The sequence below is a fragment of the Astatotilapia calliptera genome, unplaced genomic scaffold (genome assembly GCF_900246225.1).
Source record: "Astatotilapia calliptera unplaced genomic scaffold, fAstCal1.2 U_scaffold_158, whole genome shotgun sequence".
NCBI classification, from domain to species: domain Eukaryota; kingdom Metazoa; phylum Chordata; class Actinopteri; order Cichliformes; family Cichlidae; genus Astatotilapia; species Astatotilapia calliptera.
In genome coordinates, this window is record NW_020535683.1 from 1 (window position 1) to 18,648 (window position 18,648).

General features: G+C 41.8%; 1 protein-coding gene across 1 annotated transcript; it reads right to left on the minus strand.

Annotated features, from left to right (window-relative positions):
* Positions 1 to 5,880: 5,880 nt before the first annotated feature.
* LOC113017597 (placenta-specific gene 8 protein-like) lies at positions 5,881 to 7,291 on the minus strand. Its single transcript, XM_026160741.1, has 4 exons — positions 7,220 to 7,291; positions 6,876 to 6,986; positions 6,519 to 6,664; positions 5,881 to 6,055 (listed from the first exon to the last, which is right to left on the minus strand). The coding sequence occupies exons 2-4, from the start codon at positions 6,982 to 6,984 to the stop codon at positions 5,945 to 5,947; spliced, it is 366 nt and encodes a 121-aa protein (XP_026016526.1). The 5' UTR covers positions 6,985 to 6,986; positions 7,220 to 7,291; the 3' UTR covers positions 5,881 to 5,944.
* Positions 7,292 to 18,648: the final 11,357 nt, after the last annotated feature.

Sequence of the window (18,648 nt, forward strand, 5' to 3'; positions counted from 1 at the left end):
ACACTTGCACAAATTTAACTCGAACAAGGTGGAGGCGCTATGTGGTGTTGCGCCTTCAGAAAGGGCAGTAACCACCGGACCTCTCAACCTTAGCCTGGATTCAACAGCGGAGGGTCACGTACTTGGCATTCAGTGGTCAATAGAAAGTGACACCTTCAGCTTCAACATTGACAAAAGGGACCAACCCTCAACTCGTCGTGGTATCCTGTCCGCTGTCTCCTCCCTCTACGACCCTCTGGGTCTTGTAGCTCCCTTTATCCTGAGTGGTAAATGTATTCTCCAGGAGCTGTGTCGCATGGGCGTAGGTTGGGATGATCAGCTTCCCGATAGCCTACATGCACGGTGGGAGCAATGGAAAAGGGATCTACACAGGCTAAAGGAAATAGCGATACCCAGATGCTACCATCCTCCAGACTTTGGCAACATAGTGAGGGTGGAACTGCATCACTTTTCAGATGCCAGTAACATAGGTTATGGTGCATGTTCCTACCTCAGATACAAGAATGGAAAGGATGAAGTACACTGTAGCCTTGTGTTAGCCAAAGCAAGAGTCGCACCAACAAAGCTCATGAGCATCCCAAGGCTGGAGCTTTCGGCTGCAGTAATCTCCGCAAGGCTAAGCGTCATGTTAAAAACAGAGCTCGGCATGCAGATTGACGAGGAATTCTTTTGGACTGATTCCCAAGTTGTATTGGCCTACATCAGCAATGAGGCACGGCGATTCCATGTGTTTGTCGCAAATCGTGTTCAGCTAATCCGAGAAACCACAAACCCTGCTCAGTGGCACTATGTGGATACGCAGAAAACCCAGCTGACCACGCTTCGAGAGTCTATGTGCAGGGGACATTCTGTCAACGAACTGGTTTATCGGGTCTAAATTTCTATGGAAACCTGAGATACACCCAACACTACATTTTTCACCAGATTTGCTAGTCTGTGACCCTGAGTTAAATCGGTGAAAACCTTTGGCCACCCATGCCAATGAGCAAAATGACATCTGAACCGTCTAAGCCGCTTTTCCAGCTGGACAACGCTCATCAGAGTAGTTGCAAGAATTAAGAGACTAGGCATGAAGTCAGATCGTGTCAGTAGCATTGTGACGGTAGAGGAAAGGAGAAAAGCTTGTGAACTAGTAATCAGTCTGGTTCAGCGACAAGCCTTTTTGCAAGACATAAAGACACTTCAGAAGGGCAACTCTCTTCCATGCTCTAGCCCCCTAAGTTGTCTGATCCCATCTTAGATGAAGGACTTCTTCGTGTAGGTGGAAGACTGACAAAGGCACGCTCAGTCGAGAACTAAAACACCCGGTTATCCTTCCAAAGGAAAGCCACATTACAAGACTAATACTGTCTCATTACCATGCCACCATCTGTCATCAGGGTCGGCAGTCAAACCCTAGCAGAAACTCAGAGCAAATGGGTTTGGGTGCTTGGGGAAGCAAAGCAGTTGCCAAGTTAATACATAAATGTGTGCAATGTCGAAAACTTCGGCGCCCCACCGAGGAGCAACGCATGGCAGAGCTCCCGAAAGAAGGACTGAAGCCTCCGCTCCTTTCTCGTACTCTGGTATGGATTGCTTTGGTCCATTTTCCATCAAGCGGGGCCGTAAGGAGTACAAAAGGTATGGGCTTATCTTTACATGCCTGTCTTCACCGTGCTGTTCATATCGAGATGCTAGAAGACCTATCAACAGATGCATTCATCAATGCCCTTAGATGCTTCATCAGCCTCAGAGGAGCTGTTTGCCAACTCCGCTGTGACCAAGGCACAAACTTTGTAGGAGCCAGAAATGAGTTCAGAGAGGCTCTCAAACAATGTGACATGCAGGCACTGGAGGCTTTCCTGGCAGACAAACAGTGTGAGTTTGTTTTCAATGCTCCTTCTGCAAGTCATGCTGGTGGCATCTGGGAACGCCAAATTAGGACCATTCGTAATGTGCTAAATGCCACTACTGCTCAGTGTGCAGGAAGACTAGACGATGCCTCTCTTAGAACTTTGTTTTATGAGGCCATGGCTATTGTAAATAGCCGCCCCTTGACTGTGGGCAGTATCTGTGACCCCAAAGGCACCTGAACCTCTTACTCCGAACCATCTTATACTGATGAAGTCCAAAGTTGCTCTACCACCACCTGGGAAATTTGTGAGAGAAGACTTGTATGCAGCGAAGAGGTGGCGTAGAGTACAATACTTAACTGAGCAGTTCTGGGGTAGGTGGAAAAGAGAATACCTCATGAATGTCTCCACAAGACAGAAGTGGCACAAAACCCGCCGTAATCTAAAAGTGAATGACATTGTTATCATCAAGGAAGATATGTTACCAAGGTGTCAGTGGCAACTGGGGCGTATCGTTGAAACTATCGAAGGCGATGATGGTTTAGTCCGTCGGGTCAAAGTTCAAGTAGGAGTCCAAAGTCAGACCAAGAAACAGGACCGTGCTTTCAAGCCCCCCATCATCGAGCGGCCTATTCAAAAACTGGTGGTTCTTGTTGAAAGAGAATAATAACAACCATGTTATTATCTGAGAGGAACTGACATACTGACATAAACAATGTAACAGTCCCAGGTGGCACCTGCTCTATGATGTTTGTACACCTGTATATTGGTTGAAGTGGTCTCATTTTGTTGTTGTTCAAATCATGTATGATTAGCTAGTTTGTAAATCATAGCATGATTGGTGGGAGTGTAATGAACCGCTGATCTGTACCATAAAGTCATCCTTGCGGGGGTTGTCGGAACTGTATGCGCAGTCGCACTAAGGACAGATTGTGATCAGAGGCATGCCCCGTAACGCGTATAGAGCAGTCTGTCGCGGCAGGAATAAGTTGTACAAAGTCCATGTAAGTTACGATAATACTTTGATAAGTATGATAAGTGTGTTTCTAATGTAAGGTATGTTGCTGCGTTTGTATTGTGAGCCTATCTGAAAACCCTTTTATTCTTTATTTACGTTACTTACATCCATGTGCTATTTTTTAGCTAGACATGTGTGTCATGCAAGCTAGCAGCACCCCATGAGAAACGGGCCGAAGTGTTTAAGTGTTTACCGGAGTTTTGCACCCTTGGCAAGCGGACTGAGGTATGTGATGAGAGATGATCTGTTGTTATATTTTATTTAACTGAACTGTGTAATCCCTTGATGCTGTTTGAAGTAACCCCTTTTGTTTTATTTAATCTGTGACTGTATATCTCAGAATTACTTGTTTGAACTTGCCTGAATTAACTTAAGCTCATTGTTATAGTTCAAAGGGTACTGTACGGGTATCAATTTTTTCTTATTTATAGTTTTCACGGTGCTCAACGTCCAGAGAATGAGCCGTGTGTGGTGAGGAAATAAATGGCTGCACCCGTTAGAGACTCTTCTGTCGTTCTTGATGCCAAGGGCTGCTACAAGTTTGATTGCTGGCGAGGTGCACGTCCGGTTATACAGCGTTTGGTTACGATGCAGATTTCCCGCTGAAGCATATTTGGGTCATTTGCGTTCACCTGTCAGGCCCTGAGAGCAAAGGTGTGATTTCCCGTGTTTGCGTCTCTTTGGATGTCGACGGTTATCACATGATTACCGTGCTGAATGGTCAGAGTGAGAGAATGGAGCGTAATACCGCGCATTACCGAGCCGAGAATGTGTCCACAGGTAAAGACAACTCTGCGGCTCAGGCCGAAGAATGAGGTGAAAACCCGTGAAAGTGGAAAGAGCGCACGGCTACTGCTTTCACCGAATCGACGCAGCTGTAAAGTTGAGTTTGGCATGTTTCTCTCAGAGCACCGAGCCAAGTGATGATGATATCAGGTATTTGGTTATTGGTCGCGGTACGCAGGTCTCCGCTGGTGCTTCCCGGAGCGATGGCCTTACAGCAACCCAGCTGTGGTCAGAGCCGCGCGCTCACACTGACGATGAGTTTCGTAGCACGTTATGATGTGACGCCCGGTGCGATCAGCTGCTCGGGTCGGTCTAAAGCCGCTCACACAAGAGCTTTGTATTTAACTGAAATCAGTTAAATGCTCGTGACGAACGAACGCTTCGCGCAGCTCTGTAGCTCGATGCCAACGGACGCTGGGTGCGGAAATGGTGCGCTCACAGCTCCTGTGTATTACCGCCGGAGATCCTTAACAAGCCGTCGCCACCGCCGTCGTCGTGTTGTTGTCGCCGCCGCCGCCGTCGTCGCCGCCGCCGCCGCCGCCGCTCAGCTACGCGCGATACCGACAACCACTTTGCCGCGGCAATTAGAGACTCCTGCTTCGTTCCAAACGCCGGCAGTCTTGCAGTTCCTCTTTCTCCAGTCGCCGTCCTCTTCCTGATAATGGGCCGTTTCAGTGGTGCTTTTATGACGGTGCATGCCCACCACGATCATGGTTATTTTTGGCTCTGTAACTGTTTGATTGTTTGTTTCTTATTCCTGTGTGATCTGCTGAAAATCAACCCAGTTTGACAAGACAGCGACATTTTACACTCATTTGATACACTTTTATTGTAATATCCCAGCATGCTACACAATACAGGAACCGGTGTGACACCTCCCCTTTTCTTCTAGATCACTTTACAACTGCTAAGAAAACAAAGGACCGTAAGTCCACAGTTGACTTGTAAAATATATTATTTGAATGCTTCTTCTGGTTACTAAAGGTTTATCCAATCATACATTATGTGTTTAACCCTTAGTGGGGTCAAAAATGACCCCACATGTTGTTTTTCTTCAAAATCTTTAAAATGAAAAGTTGTAATATATTCACCTTCCAGGTATTCCTCATAAAACATGTTTGGGACATGAGGCCATTTGCATTTCTTATTTATTTTTTCATTATTTTTTAAAAAAAATGACAGTTTCTGTATCACTACCCTAGGAGATCCATTTTGTTGCTGCTGTTATAAACATGTTGCATCCCTAACTGTCGGTTTTTAGGGATTTAAATGTGTAACAAATACACCCCCATGACCTGATAACTTTGTGTGGTTGTGAGCACAGCTATAACTGCTTTCATGGGTTCGTGGGTTTCCCTGAACTTTCAGAGGTTTTGTGGGTTTAGTTGGAAGCTTTTTCTTTGTGCTTTGTGAGAAGTTTACATGTGATTAAAATCTAATGATGAGCTTGTTAAGCAGAGTGGTGCTAGATCGGGTATCTTGGTGGAGAACAGTATTGTCTTTACCTGACTGAAACGCACAGCTGAACACAATCTTGGGTCTTTTCTTTACAATATAAAGCAATTATGATCTGTCACTATGATATGTGATAAATAAAATTAAAATAAGCTGAATCCAACTTAGAAGTCAAGGGTGAGTTGTCAAAACTTGAAGAGGTGAGTGTTCATGATCCAAAATGCACACTCATTGGAAGGTGAGGTTAAACTGAAAATGAACCATTTATTTGGACGATGAGCAAATGAAAAATGCAAGAATGTAAAGGGGATCCGAAAAAACTAACCAAAACCTATACTAGAAAAAAAACATACTAGAAATATTAGAGAGCTGAGAGTGAGGAGACATGAGGGGATGCTAATTAACACAGAGGAAAGGACTCAAATATTCAGACTTGACATCAAGACAGAAACCTGAGCAAAAAAGATGAATATTTTTTTATTTCAGCAAAAGTTCAGAAAGATTACAATAACTGTGAGCATGTGAAATTACACAAATTTTTCTGGCCAGAGTAAACAAACGTTCTCAATTATATTTTATACCCAACGTGCTGCCAAAGCTAAAAAAATCTTGATTCTACATATTGCACTGAACCACACGAGCACAGGAACTTAGAAATTCTTAAAGTGGCGATGAAAAAGCAGCTTGTGTGTCAGGCTAAATTCTTTGTTTGTGCCTAATAGTGTAGAAGCAGAAATCAACTTTTCATATTTATTGTGTCATCTTAAAATTATACCAAATAACTTTGTCATATTCACCCAACAAACCACCAAAATGGTTACATACTTTCCTCTGACAACTTGAGTGGTGACCATCATTGAGATGGTGAGCTACAGGCCGTTCTGATCTTCACCTCGCGATGCATCTGGCACCAGAAACACATGTAACAGCAAAATGCTTTACACCAGTCATCACAGCACGAGCCCTGCAGGATGGAGAAGAGGAAGAGGAGAAGAGTGAGAGACAAGAATGAAGCACAATCGCACAATTCATAGCAATGGCCCATCCAACTATTCATGAAAACTAAGTACGCAGATGATTTAAATTTTAATTATAATTGAATAATTAAGAGGGAGGGTCAAGGCGCTAACACGTTAATGCTAATGCGCCTTGCACGGGGCAATCCGCATTAACTCGCTAACGCTGACAGGACTAATATATATATTAGTCCTGTCAGCGTTAGCGAGTTAAAACCGCATTAATGTGGCAAATCTCCGTTAGCAAGTAAGCGAGGACCCATTTATGCTGTCTTGTTCCAGGAGCCCACTTCTTATCAGGGTGTCCTGGTTCCTCAACACCTCACACGGCCTTTGTTATAGGTTATCTCTCCTCAGTTTAGTTTTTAGCTAACAATAATAACCTTGACCCTCCCCCACTCCCAGCCTTACATAGATCCCATAGCGCTCTCTGATGGACTTGCGGAGCAAAGACGACACCACACAGCATACATCCAGGACTGGGAGGCAGCAACAACAGCCGTGCTTGTTGGCTGTATCACACTGCATGCAGGGAAAACACCAAAGGGCACAGCAACCTTGACGGAAGAAGAAGAATATGCAGAAACACGTTTACTTCACTTTGAATAAGTTGTCCTTTCATTACTGGCTTGTGCATCCTGTGTTTTATATGCTGACTTCAGCCCCAACTTTAGATCCTCAGATACTCAAGACTCTCTGAATAAAAGTCTGTGGAGAGTGTTAATGCAAAAACCACTACTGTTTATAGAGTTTGCTAGATTAACTTACAAGTGCCCATATCACTGAAGCAATCACAGAGGCCAGTGCTCCAAGTCCCATGGTTTAGATTAGTGGTGGTGACCGTCACTACCTGGGTGGGCTGCTGGTAGACGGCCATTTCTGGAGGAAAGAGGGTAGAAATGGAGACGCATTGAAGGGTTATAGTGGTTGTTGCTTCTGTGTACGGAGAAATCAAATATGAAAAAGATAACAGCTGGTTTGAGATATTACTGTCCATAGTGTGGATATTTTTACATTTCCTTATTAGTGTAAATCACTGCAAAAACCTTTGACACTAAAATTATGAGTATATCTTTTAAAACTCATGAACTCTGTTTATAAACTGCATTCACCTTGATCCAGGGGGACGTCTTGGTGTTCCCCCGGATCAGCTGAAGAAGGTGGGTGGGGAGAGAAAGATCTGGGTATCCTCCATTAGGCTGCTGCCCTGATGACCTGACCCCAGACAAACAGAAGGCGATGGATGGATGCTTGGATGGATGACAAGAAAATCCTAGTGTCACGGTTCTGGGTCATTTTGACCCAGGATTCTGAGTTCTTATGTTTTCGTTTAATTTTGCATTATGGTAGTGATGGGACGTTCTGTATCGAGGCTTCGGAGCGTGTGTCGAGTAATGGAGGGGGCGTTTCCGCGAAGCGCGTATCGAGGCTTGCTTCATTTATGGGAGGAGCTGAAAATGATGACGTCCGAAGCCTCGCTGCCCGGCTGTACCACGTGACTGGTTCATGAAGCGGTTCGAACTTTGCCGCAAATAATCATTTTCCATACTGCCAGCATAAATATACACAGTATACTGCCATCACTACACTATAGGTGTTTTACACACTCCTTTTGTTGTTGACATTTACAGGCTGTGTGCAAAATGCCACACTCTTCAAATTCATGCCAGCTATTATTTTTACGTCCAGTAGGTGTCCTGCTAGAGCAAATGAAGCTTCATGAAGCTTCGCGTTGGGGTGAACCAATTGGATGAAAAGCTTCAGTGCTTCATGGGGCTTCATCTGCCCATCACTACATTATGGATTGTTTTCTGATTCTCTTGTTGTGCTTTGTTGATTATTATTATAAATCTATGTTTCACTTTATTCTGGTTTAAGGTTTAGTTCTGTGCTTAGCCTTTGCCCGTGTGTTCCCTCTGTGTAAAGTCCGTGTTTCTTAGTCTGCGTCTTTGTGAATTGTTTCCTGTTTTATTTTGAAGGGTTATGTCTTATGTCAGCGTTACCTAGCGTCCCTCCCCCTTTCTCATTAGGTCTCATTCCTCCCAGCTGTATTCCCCTCCTGTCTCTAATTCCTTGATGACTTCCTCAGTGTATTTAAGCCCTATGTTTCTTTGTGTCAGTGTTGTGTCGTACCCTCAGATTGGCCTGTGTGTTTCTGTTCTCAGCGTTCATGGTTCAGTTTAAGTTTTGTTCCGTTTTGTGACTTGGCCTGCAATAAAGCAGTGGACTTTGGATTCCGCCTCCACGAATCTGCATATTGGGTCCTTTATCCTGCCTGCCTGCAGACAGCCTTGACACCTAGATTGAATTGCATTTAACTAACTTGTATCCAAAAAATATATGGAAACATGAAAAGTTTTAGCTAGCTTCCAGCTGTCTCATCGTTGTTTATTTCTTCAGCAGACTTTACATGTGTCTATAGCATCCCTAAAAGGTTGCTGTATTTCAGTAACACAGGGGCTAACATGTTTGCCAGGTCCTCTGGGCTGTAACAAGGATCTAGGATTTTTACATCAGGCTACAAGATGTCTGATGTAAAAAATGTTGCCAAACCAAAAATGTTATTATTAACATCACTGGAATATTGTTGTGATGGCCAAACCCGTGGCCACACTCTAAAGTCGGTAACTTTTGTATTTTCATTCTTCATTTTGAACATAGTAATACATTTTAGTTGCCAATAACTTCATTGATTGGTTTGGATACATTTGTTCTATTTGTAAGCGCGCACATTTAGTTTACTTATGTATTCATACTACTTAATTTCTTTGCTTTCTGACTAACTTTTGTCTTTTTATTTCTTACCTGCCATCATCCCTGGGCGTTGCTGGACAAAAAATGGTAACCAGGGTTTGAAACCATTAAATACAAAGGAAGATAATTGGACCACACCACCACTTCCTGCTGAAGGGGGGAATGTGTGTTTTCTTTACTTTAAAAACAAAGTATTTGTATTTAATTAAATATTTGAGTTTAGGGTTTAATGGGGGTTTTGATTTTCTTCTTTAGTGTTTAGTTTATTAACAAACCAGATTGTACTGCATCGTTTGTGATTTATGATTGTGTTTTGTTTGTTACCCCTCATGTGTCACAATGGTCTGATCAGCCATTATATATACCCTTGTATGTCATTTCATGTTTAGGTCAATTATGTATGTTTGGGCAGTCATTTGGGTTGTTAAGGTTGCAGTCGTTGCCTGAGTTCAGTTTTGTTTCTTTGACCTCTTTTATGAGCTCAACATTTATTAGTCTTGTAAATATAATTTTTGGGGGTTAAATAAATGGAAACTATATTTTTCTAATAATTCCTGGACTCCTCCTGTTTTTCAACTCGGTCCATCACAATTGTAATTTGTTGAGCAAAAAATATCTGTGTGCCTTGGGTGTGGTCTCTGGCCGGCTGCAGAGGAAGGGTGATGCTGCGAGCTCCCGGGGCGGCGCAGGGGCGGGGTGAACAGGGGATGTGAATGTGATTGTGACTCTTTATGTTCACAGTGACAGTCAGAGGGGAGGAGAGCGGACGTGACAGCGGAGCGGGAGTGTCTGTGTCCCATTGTAAAACAGTAAAACCGAATGTAAAATAAAGAAGTGCTGTCACCACGTCCGTGTATTGTACGTGTGGTCCAATGGTCCAACTTCACACTCATGTTTCCAAAACTACAGACGCAGACAAAACTTTAAAAACAACAGTTTCTTGCCCTTGTCCCACCTTTTTTGAAATGTGATCCTTTTTGCAAATTATTGCATTTCCTTTTTTATTTACTTTCTACTTTTTAAATTTTTTTTATTTAATCTGACTATGTTGAGTTGACTATGTTGGTTGGTCCATTAAAACCCTGCCAAATCGTCTCTGCCACTGCCAAATAGCTCATCCTGCTATCGACTCTGCTGTTGATCTTCTAGATGCAAGTTTCAGCATTATGTGGAGTGAGCCCTAGTACCTCTCCCAAGTTGGAAACCTGCTTCCATTTCATTAGGGACAGATGATTGGAAGCCACTGAACAGGACTTTATGATATAAAGTTATGCTATTTGGCAATTAGATTACGGTGACCCATCATAGCAGGCAGGAATCCCAGCGGTGATACGAATTAGAACAGGACCCCCAAAGAAAAGAAAAAGAATCTTACTGTGTCAGGAAGTTTTGTTCTTTAGAATACAAAACAGTTTTTGTGCCACAGCATTTCAAAGCGACAGCATGAATAAAAATGTCTTATCATTATTATTAGTAGTATTATCATTATGCATTATTACAATTGGATCTCAACAATCTCTACTCACAACCTTACAAATGCAGCGCCATTTAAGGGGAAACAAACAGGCCTACCAATCGCTTAATATTTATTACCAAGAAGCATTGTTACAAAAAAGAATCAACACAATACAAATTTCCTTAGCATTTGTGCCAAATTTATATAGATGTTAATAAAATCTATCTTATTTGAAGCCTCAAAGCAAACCTGTTGATCTCTATTTTACACTATAATCTGCTCCAGAGCAAGTTAGGTCTCCAGTGGTTCCCCTAGTATGAAGTGAATAACTTTTACAATATTCAGACTGCAGATAATACCTCAAGTTTCCTCAGTTGGCCCAAATTCTGGTTCGTAGGTCAGGCCTCGGGTCTTAACATTAAGCAAATCCAATATCAGAAGGCCAAAAGCACTTCACATATTAATATTTGCCCCTGTGTAGTGATAACTACGTCAAAAATGCAGAAGCACTGTGTGAAAAATTAAGCACATACCATCACTGTTCTTTGAACAACTTTGACTCTCATATCTTATTGTGCATGAATTTTTGCCCACCTTTTCATTGAGGTTTGTAGGTGTCTATTTATACAGAGGTCTCACCACAGCATTTAGGTCAAGCTCTTTTCTGTTACAGTCATTGTCCTGTTGCACGATAGTTTGTATAGAATGACATTTTTCTCATACCAATTGCACCAACAAAGAAGAACAAAGAAGCCATTGTGCACGAGCGAGTGTCTGCTTTGCACGCGTTACTACAGTTTTACGCTTTCGCGGGGACACTTCAGGTTACTGCATAGAACTGAGATACACTGTGGTAGCCACAGAAACGCTGTTTAAAAATGTATTTGTTTACAACTTGAAAAATAAAGTTTGATGAATTAATTATCAACAGGCAATTAAGTAATGTTAATAAATATTGGTAATGAATACTGACAACTGTTACTGGATTCATTTAATGTTGAAGAAATATTTTAAATCAGAGGATTCTAAGGCATGTTCTGAAGCCTCTGCATTGCCGTCACATTAATCTGCTGTACAGTATAACATTTTTTACTGATTTTTAAAAAAACAAAAAACATAATGAGAAACCCACATCTTCCCTAAGAAAAAGATCAAATTGTTTATTAGCCTATTGAGTAAACATAATTTTAAAAAATGTGAACTCATATAGAATGTGTTCATGTTGTTGTTGGTGAATGTGCTTCACTAAATGAAACAGCTGTACACATCTGGCTGCAGAGCTCCACTCACTCTGTGTTCAGCTTCGACTGTAAGATTTCATCCATATAATATTTCAGGTCCTCTGAACAGACAGACTGTGGAGTGAACAGGAGAGAAGGATGTGGCAGGCTGTCCTTGGTAAGGAGCTCAGTTGTCTGAACTAGTGTCTGATGTGGTTGTTGATGTCATGCTATGTAAACCAAAGGCTCTTATAAGTATGTTACACACATACATACTTGTAGCTGCTGTGTGCTAGTAATTGCTATGTTTTTAATGCTTTGCGGTTATCTCTGTGCAGCTAACCACTGGATTAACTTCAGTTATGCCTGCTGTAGGTCCATCACTCTGGTCTCCAGTCCTGGATCTGCAGATCACAAAACTTTATCTCTGGGCTTTTTTGGCTAATTGAATATATCTGACGCACAGTCTACATGACCTGCACTCCCTCCGACTCTTTACTTGAAGCAGATAAAGTTAATCGGTGTATACGTTTCACCACTGATGCAGCTCTACAGATGAGCCAGTTGCCAGTGCCGTAGGCACTAATGCACCCTCAGACCATCAGAAAAGCAGGATTTGAACTTAATGCTTAAAACAAGCTGGATGGTCTTCAGCAGAGAGGACAGCATCCATGTTTTCTAAAAGAAAATTCAAATTTGCTTTCATCTTTGTGTTTTGGTTCAAATCTTAAATACATCCGAAGGAAGTGTGACATCATTTAAAATACAGGAACACGGGGGCAGGCAGATATGTTGCAAAGAGACAGAAGTGCTGTACATGTAGAAAAACACTGGTAGAAAAACACTGGTTTCCTATCTGCACTCACAACCCACAGGAGAGAGAAAACGTGCAAACCAGCACATGACCACTTTTTAAATTCCCCTCTTGTTTAGTTGACATGTCGATTGCCCTCCAGAGGCCAAGAAATGCACGACTCATGCTGGTCTGATTCCAAACTGCATATGCGTGCTTTACATGTGCCTGTGGGAGGAGCAAAAATTATATTCTTGACACACTGTTATTAAATTTCAAGGCTATTATCAAGTGGCATCATTTTAAATAGAGCACAACTTTATTATTCATAAAAGTTGAGCTCTCTACTTTTTCCAGAAAAAGCTTTCTGTCTTTTGTTAGCTTTATAATATTCTAAATTCATTAAAATGCATGGTGGCCTTAGTACATAAGTAAAGATTGTGCTAAAGATTCCTACAGAATAGATAATCACTGTGCAACAAAGGGAATCTAGGATGAATTGGTGTGGTCGGTCTGCACAAGTGGAGACCTTAACTTTATCTAAATACAGTTCTACTCTTTTTAAAGTACTGTTACTGTATAATAGCATTCAATTTTAACAATATTATTAACAGCGTCTCAAGAATATTTCAACATGCAACAACCTGAACCAGAAATGCCTTTTTGAATCAGACCGGTATGAATAATATATGTATTGGCCTCTGGAGGGCGCCCACATGTCAACTAAATAAAAGAGGTGGAATTTAAACAGGTCATGTGGTGACTTTTTCTGAACTATGATGTAAATAAGTAATCTCAAGAACAGAAAATAATTGCTTTCCTTGTAAATTGAAGATGTCCTTCTCAATGTCATCAGAGCACTCTGGAAGTCTTACATGAATTTGGAACATAGCACAAGAGGGTGTGACATCACAGCATTGTACGTCACATAACTAGCAGACCTGCATACAAGAAGTGGATGAGCAAGCATGGAAGCTTGTGAGTTCACCAGAATATTGGAGATGTTCTGTCAGTTGAGGTGAGTGCGGTGCACTTTGCTGTGGTCTTCTTGGGGAGCCAGATTGGAGCTGGCAACACAAACACTGGAAAAACTGCTCAGGAAAGCTAGCTCTGTGATTGGCAGCAGGAAGTGATTGAACAAACTGCCATCCATCACTGATATTTCTGGCAACCCACTGCACCACGTACTTCTATAAAGAGTGATTCAGATCTTTTGCCCCAATTGATAGAGGAAATGCACTGATTTCCATGACAGAATCATGTCTGTTTTTAATGCAGTTTCCTCTGAGGGCTTAAAGATCACCAACATCATGACTTTCAGCCTCGTTGTTTCCACAAAGAGATTTCTCCAGAGTCTCTGAACGTTTTGATGATATAGATTTTGATGACTCTAGATGATGAAATATTCAAGTCTTCACAGCTTTACAGTGAAGAACATTATTCTGAAATTGTTACACAATTTGTTAATGGACGTTTTTGCTGAGCAAACAAATTGCCCACCTTTCCTTCAGAGCAACTCTGTTTCTCTAAGTTGCTCTTTAAATACCTAATCATGTTACTGACCTGTTGCCAAGTAATCCAATTACTTTTAAAATGTCCCTCGAGGTATTTCTTTTTAGCACCACTTGTTTTTTCCGGCCTTTTGTTGCCCCATCCGAACCGTTTTGAAACATCTTGCTGAAAACAGGCTTTTAAACACCATTCACTGGTGTAAAATACAGCGTTCTGTTGAGATCCCCGCAATTTTTTACATTGTTCTGACTCATTAAACTGCAATTTTTATATAATTTCTTCAACCAGGTAGGTAGGTAGTGTAAGTGCCAAGTTACGGCACTATTGCCTTGCCATATCAAACTTCAGCAGGGCGTCCAAAGCAGACACTCGTGCACGAATCTTGGCTTCTTTGTGTGTGCAGCTGCAGAGTTCTATGCATGAGGAATTTAATTGCGCCCATGAAGTAAAATTATTTGCTCGGATTGTGTTTTTGCTTGCAGATTTGTTATGACAAAAATATAATTCAATAAGTTTGAGTTAGGATTTAGCTGTCCTGTGACTGCAAAGCAAGCCCCATCGTTATACTTCCACCCCTGTGTTTGACAGCAGGTATGAGGTGTTTGGGCTTAAACGCTAGGTTCAATTTTTCAACCAACATGATGTTGTGCACAACGAGTAAACATCTCCACTTTAGTCTTGTCTGTCCAAATAAACCTTCCCAGACTTGTTGACTGCAACATATGGGCCTAAACTCTATTTACACTACCACCCCTTTTTCTCCAAAGACATGCATATTAGATTAAATGATGATTATAAATTAGCTGTATACTGAAAATGCTGTAGCTGTAGATGTGAATATGAGCTAAATAAAGATGTGATTTAAAACATGGTGAGCACTGTGCACAAGACTTGAAAATTGCTACATAAATGCTAGTCCAATTGTAAAATGCATTTTTAGTTCCTTTACAGTTATGAGAGTTTAGCTAACTTCAGGTTCAATCAAGCATACTAAACAGGGACAGGAGAGGCTTGGTGTTTCTAACAAATCCTAAATTTGGCATGCAGTTTATGTCTTGACTCATTCTCACGTTGCAAGCTGCTATCTGAATTCATTTATAGTGCAAACAAAGCAAAGTTTCATTGGCTACTGTGTCTAAGATTCTATCATGTAAAGGGTATTTTCAGTTGTAGTGCATTACATGTTACACATAAAACCCATCAGCTAACATTTATCGAACTGTAAGCTAATGCAGATTAGTGTATGAAAGAATAGTCGCTTAAATGAGTTTAAAAGGCCAAACTGTAGCTTCCTTTATCCTCACTGTGCTGACAGCAATGATAATTATCACACATCTAGATCATGTTTGTCTTGAGGAAAGTACAGTTTTCCTTCAACTAACTCACAGCAGCTTACTGATGATGAAACTAACTAACCAGTATCATAAGTTCACAAAGAACTGACTGTGCTTAAGATGTTCATTATTACAAAAGGTTTTTCTTACCTTTCCTCTGATTCTGTAAGCTTTGAAGATGAGAGTAAGAACAAGAGGAACATATACCTGGAAATTTTGAGGGAAGTAGTGGGTGGGCTGAGGTTATGATTTGGAGCATGTTGTGGCTACTTTTTTGGTAATTGTTCTACAAATATCTAGAACAGCCACAGACTGACATTAGTCTAAGAGCTCATGTGGAGAGCCTAACAATTTCTTTTTGTTTTGTTTTTTATTAACGCACACTGTCAGTACTTGAGCCTCTTATGGCTGTAACAAAAAGCTGGACTCAAAAGCAGACTCGAGGAAAGCAACTAGGAGTTCAAAAGTTTTAGTGACAACAAGAATTTGTAACAACACGGTCACGGGGAAAGCCAGAGCAGGAAGCAGTTGTCACAGGAAGAGTGAGCACTTTAAAAAAGGAGCACAGAGTTAATCATATAGTTCCAAAAGGAGTAAAGTAGAGTAAAGCTAACTTTCTAGACAGGCATTTCAGAGGAATAGCTCTAGAGGACAACCAACACATTCTCACCTTGCACATAGCAAGGAGCTGAGGTCTTTCAGCGGTAGGACAGACTCTGGTCAGGTTCCAAGTTTTCTTCAGTTCTAGCCACATAGAACTGAAGAAATGGCCACTTCTGGGAACAACAGTGGTTGGCATCCAGGGAACCTGATAAGGAGAAAGACCTGTAGCTCAGGAGGTGAGACAGTTATGTGCATACTCAATCCATGGCAACTGAGAACTCCAAGAGGAGAGGGTGTAGGAGCCCATGCAGCAGAGTGCAAGCTCGAGCTCCTGATTCAGAATTCATGACAGTTTGCACATTAATGGTCAAGAACTGGCCTCCCAGCCCATTGTTCGTCAGTGCTGCTAGTTTCAGTCATTGATGAGTGACAAAATGTTTGTCCCACTGAAAACACTAATGAACAGAATCAAATTTCTGGGACAAAACGACAAGTTCAATTTTGTCTGCTGCTGCCAAAATCATGCAGACAGAAATGAACAAATAAACTTTATCTGTGGTGTGACCACAGCTATCAAAACAGGGCACAACTATGAATAAACACACACAACATGCCTTCATTTCTTCAGATCAAAAAACTTGTCCAGCTTTGACCTGCTCAGTGTTACAAATTGTAACATTGTTTGTGATGTAACATAGCGGTCTCCAACCTTTTTTGCGCCACGGACCGGTTTATGCCCGACAATATTTTCACGGACCGGCCTTTAAGGTGTCGCGGATAAATACAACAAATAAAACTAGTACCGGGTACCGAAAAAAAAGAAGATTTATTCATAACACACGTGAAAAGACCCAGGAAAACCGAGTTAACGATAAAAACGGTAACAAAATAACGCTGAAAACCGATAAAAACCCTGAAAACCATACATTTTCACACCTGAGCCTCAACTCTCGCGGCCCGGTACCAAACGACTCACGGACCGGTACCGGTCCGAGGCCCGGGGGTTGGGGACAGCTGATGTAACAGATACAATATAAGAGTTATTTATCAATTTTCTTTGCCACATTATCTTTGAATATATCTTGCTTTACAGTGGGGCAAAAAAGTATTTAGTCAGCCACCGATTGTGCAAGTTCCCCCACCTAAAATGATGACAGAGGTCAGTAATTTGCACCAGAGGTACACTTCAACTGTGAGAGACAGAATGTGAAAAAAAAAATCCATGAATCCACATGGTAGGATTTGTAAAGAATTTATTCGTAAATCAGGGTGGAAAATAAGTATTTGGTCAATAACAAAAATACAACTCAATACTTTGTAACATAACCTTTGTTGGCAATAACAGAGGTCAAACGTTTACTATAGGTCTTTACCAGGTTTGCACACACAGTAGCTTGGTATTTTTGGCCCATTCCTCCATGCAGATCTTCTCGAGAGCAGTGATGTTTTGGGGCTGTCGCCGAGCAACACGGACTTTCAACTCCCGCCACAGATTTTTCTATGGGGTTGAGGTTCTGGAGACTGGCTAGGCCACTCCAGGACTTTCAAATGCTTCTTACGGAGCCACTCCTTTGTTGCCCGGGCGGTGTGTTTTGGATCATTGTCATGTTGGAAGGACCCAGCCTCGTTTCATCTTCAAAGTTCTCACTGATGGAAGGAGGTTTTGGCTCAAAATCTCACGATACATGGCCCCATTCATTCTGTCCTTAACACGGATCAGTCGTCCTGTCCCCTTGGCAGAAAAACAGCCCCATAGCATGATGTTTCCACCCCCATGCTTCACAGTAGCTATGGTGTTCTTGGGATGCAACTCAGTATTCTTCTTCCTCCAAACACGACGAGTTGAGTTTATACCAAAAAGTTCTACTTTGGTTTCATTCTGACCACATGACATTCTCCCAATCCTCTGCTGTATCATCCATGTGCTCTCTGGCAAACTTCAGACGGGCCTGGACATGCACTGGCTTCAGCAGCGGAACACGGTCTGGCACTGTGGGATTTGATTCCCTGCCGTTGTAGTGTGTTACTGATGGTGACCTTTGTTACTTTGGTCCCAGCTCTCTGCAGGTCATTCACCAGGTCCCCCCGTGTGGTTCTGGATCTTTGCTCACCGTTCTCATGATCATTTTGACCCCACGGGATGAGATCTTGCATGGAGCCCCAGATCGAGGGAGATTATCAGTGGTCTTGTATGTCTTCCATTTTCTGATGATTGCTCCCACAGTTCGATTTTTTCACACCAAGCTGCTTGCCTATTGTAGATTCACTCTTCCCAGTCTGGTGCAGGTCTACAATACTTTTCCTGGTGTCCTTCGAAGCTCTTTGGTCTTGGCCATGGCGGAGTTTGGAGTCTGACTGTTTGAGGCTGTGGACAGGTGTCTTTTATACAGATGATGAGTTCAAACAGGTGCCATTCATACAGGTAACGAGTGGGGGACAGAAAAGCTTCTTACAGGAGACGTTACAGGTCTGTGAGAGCCAGAGATTTTCCTTGTTTGAGGTGACCAAATACTTATTTTCCACCCCTGATTACGAATAAATTCTTTACAAATCCTACCATGTGAATTCATGGATTTTTTTTCACATTCTGTCTCTCACAGTTGAAGTGTACCTCTGGTGCAAAATTACTGACCTCTGTCATCATTTTAAGTGGGGGAACTTGCACAATTGGTGGCTGACTAAATACTTTTTTGGCCCCACTGTATATATTTGATGTCTTCAGTTTGTATCTACAATGCAGAAAGTAGTAAAAAAAAAAAGACTTGGTAGTGAATATACTACATATATATGTAGTATATTCTTCAGGATATTCAGGATATTCATGTTTCTGTAGATTGAGTGAGAAAGCCGGTGGGAAAATCCATTTTTT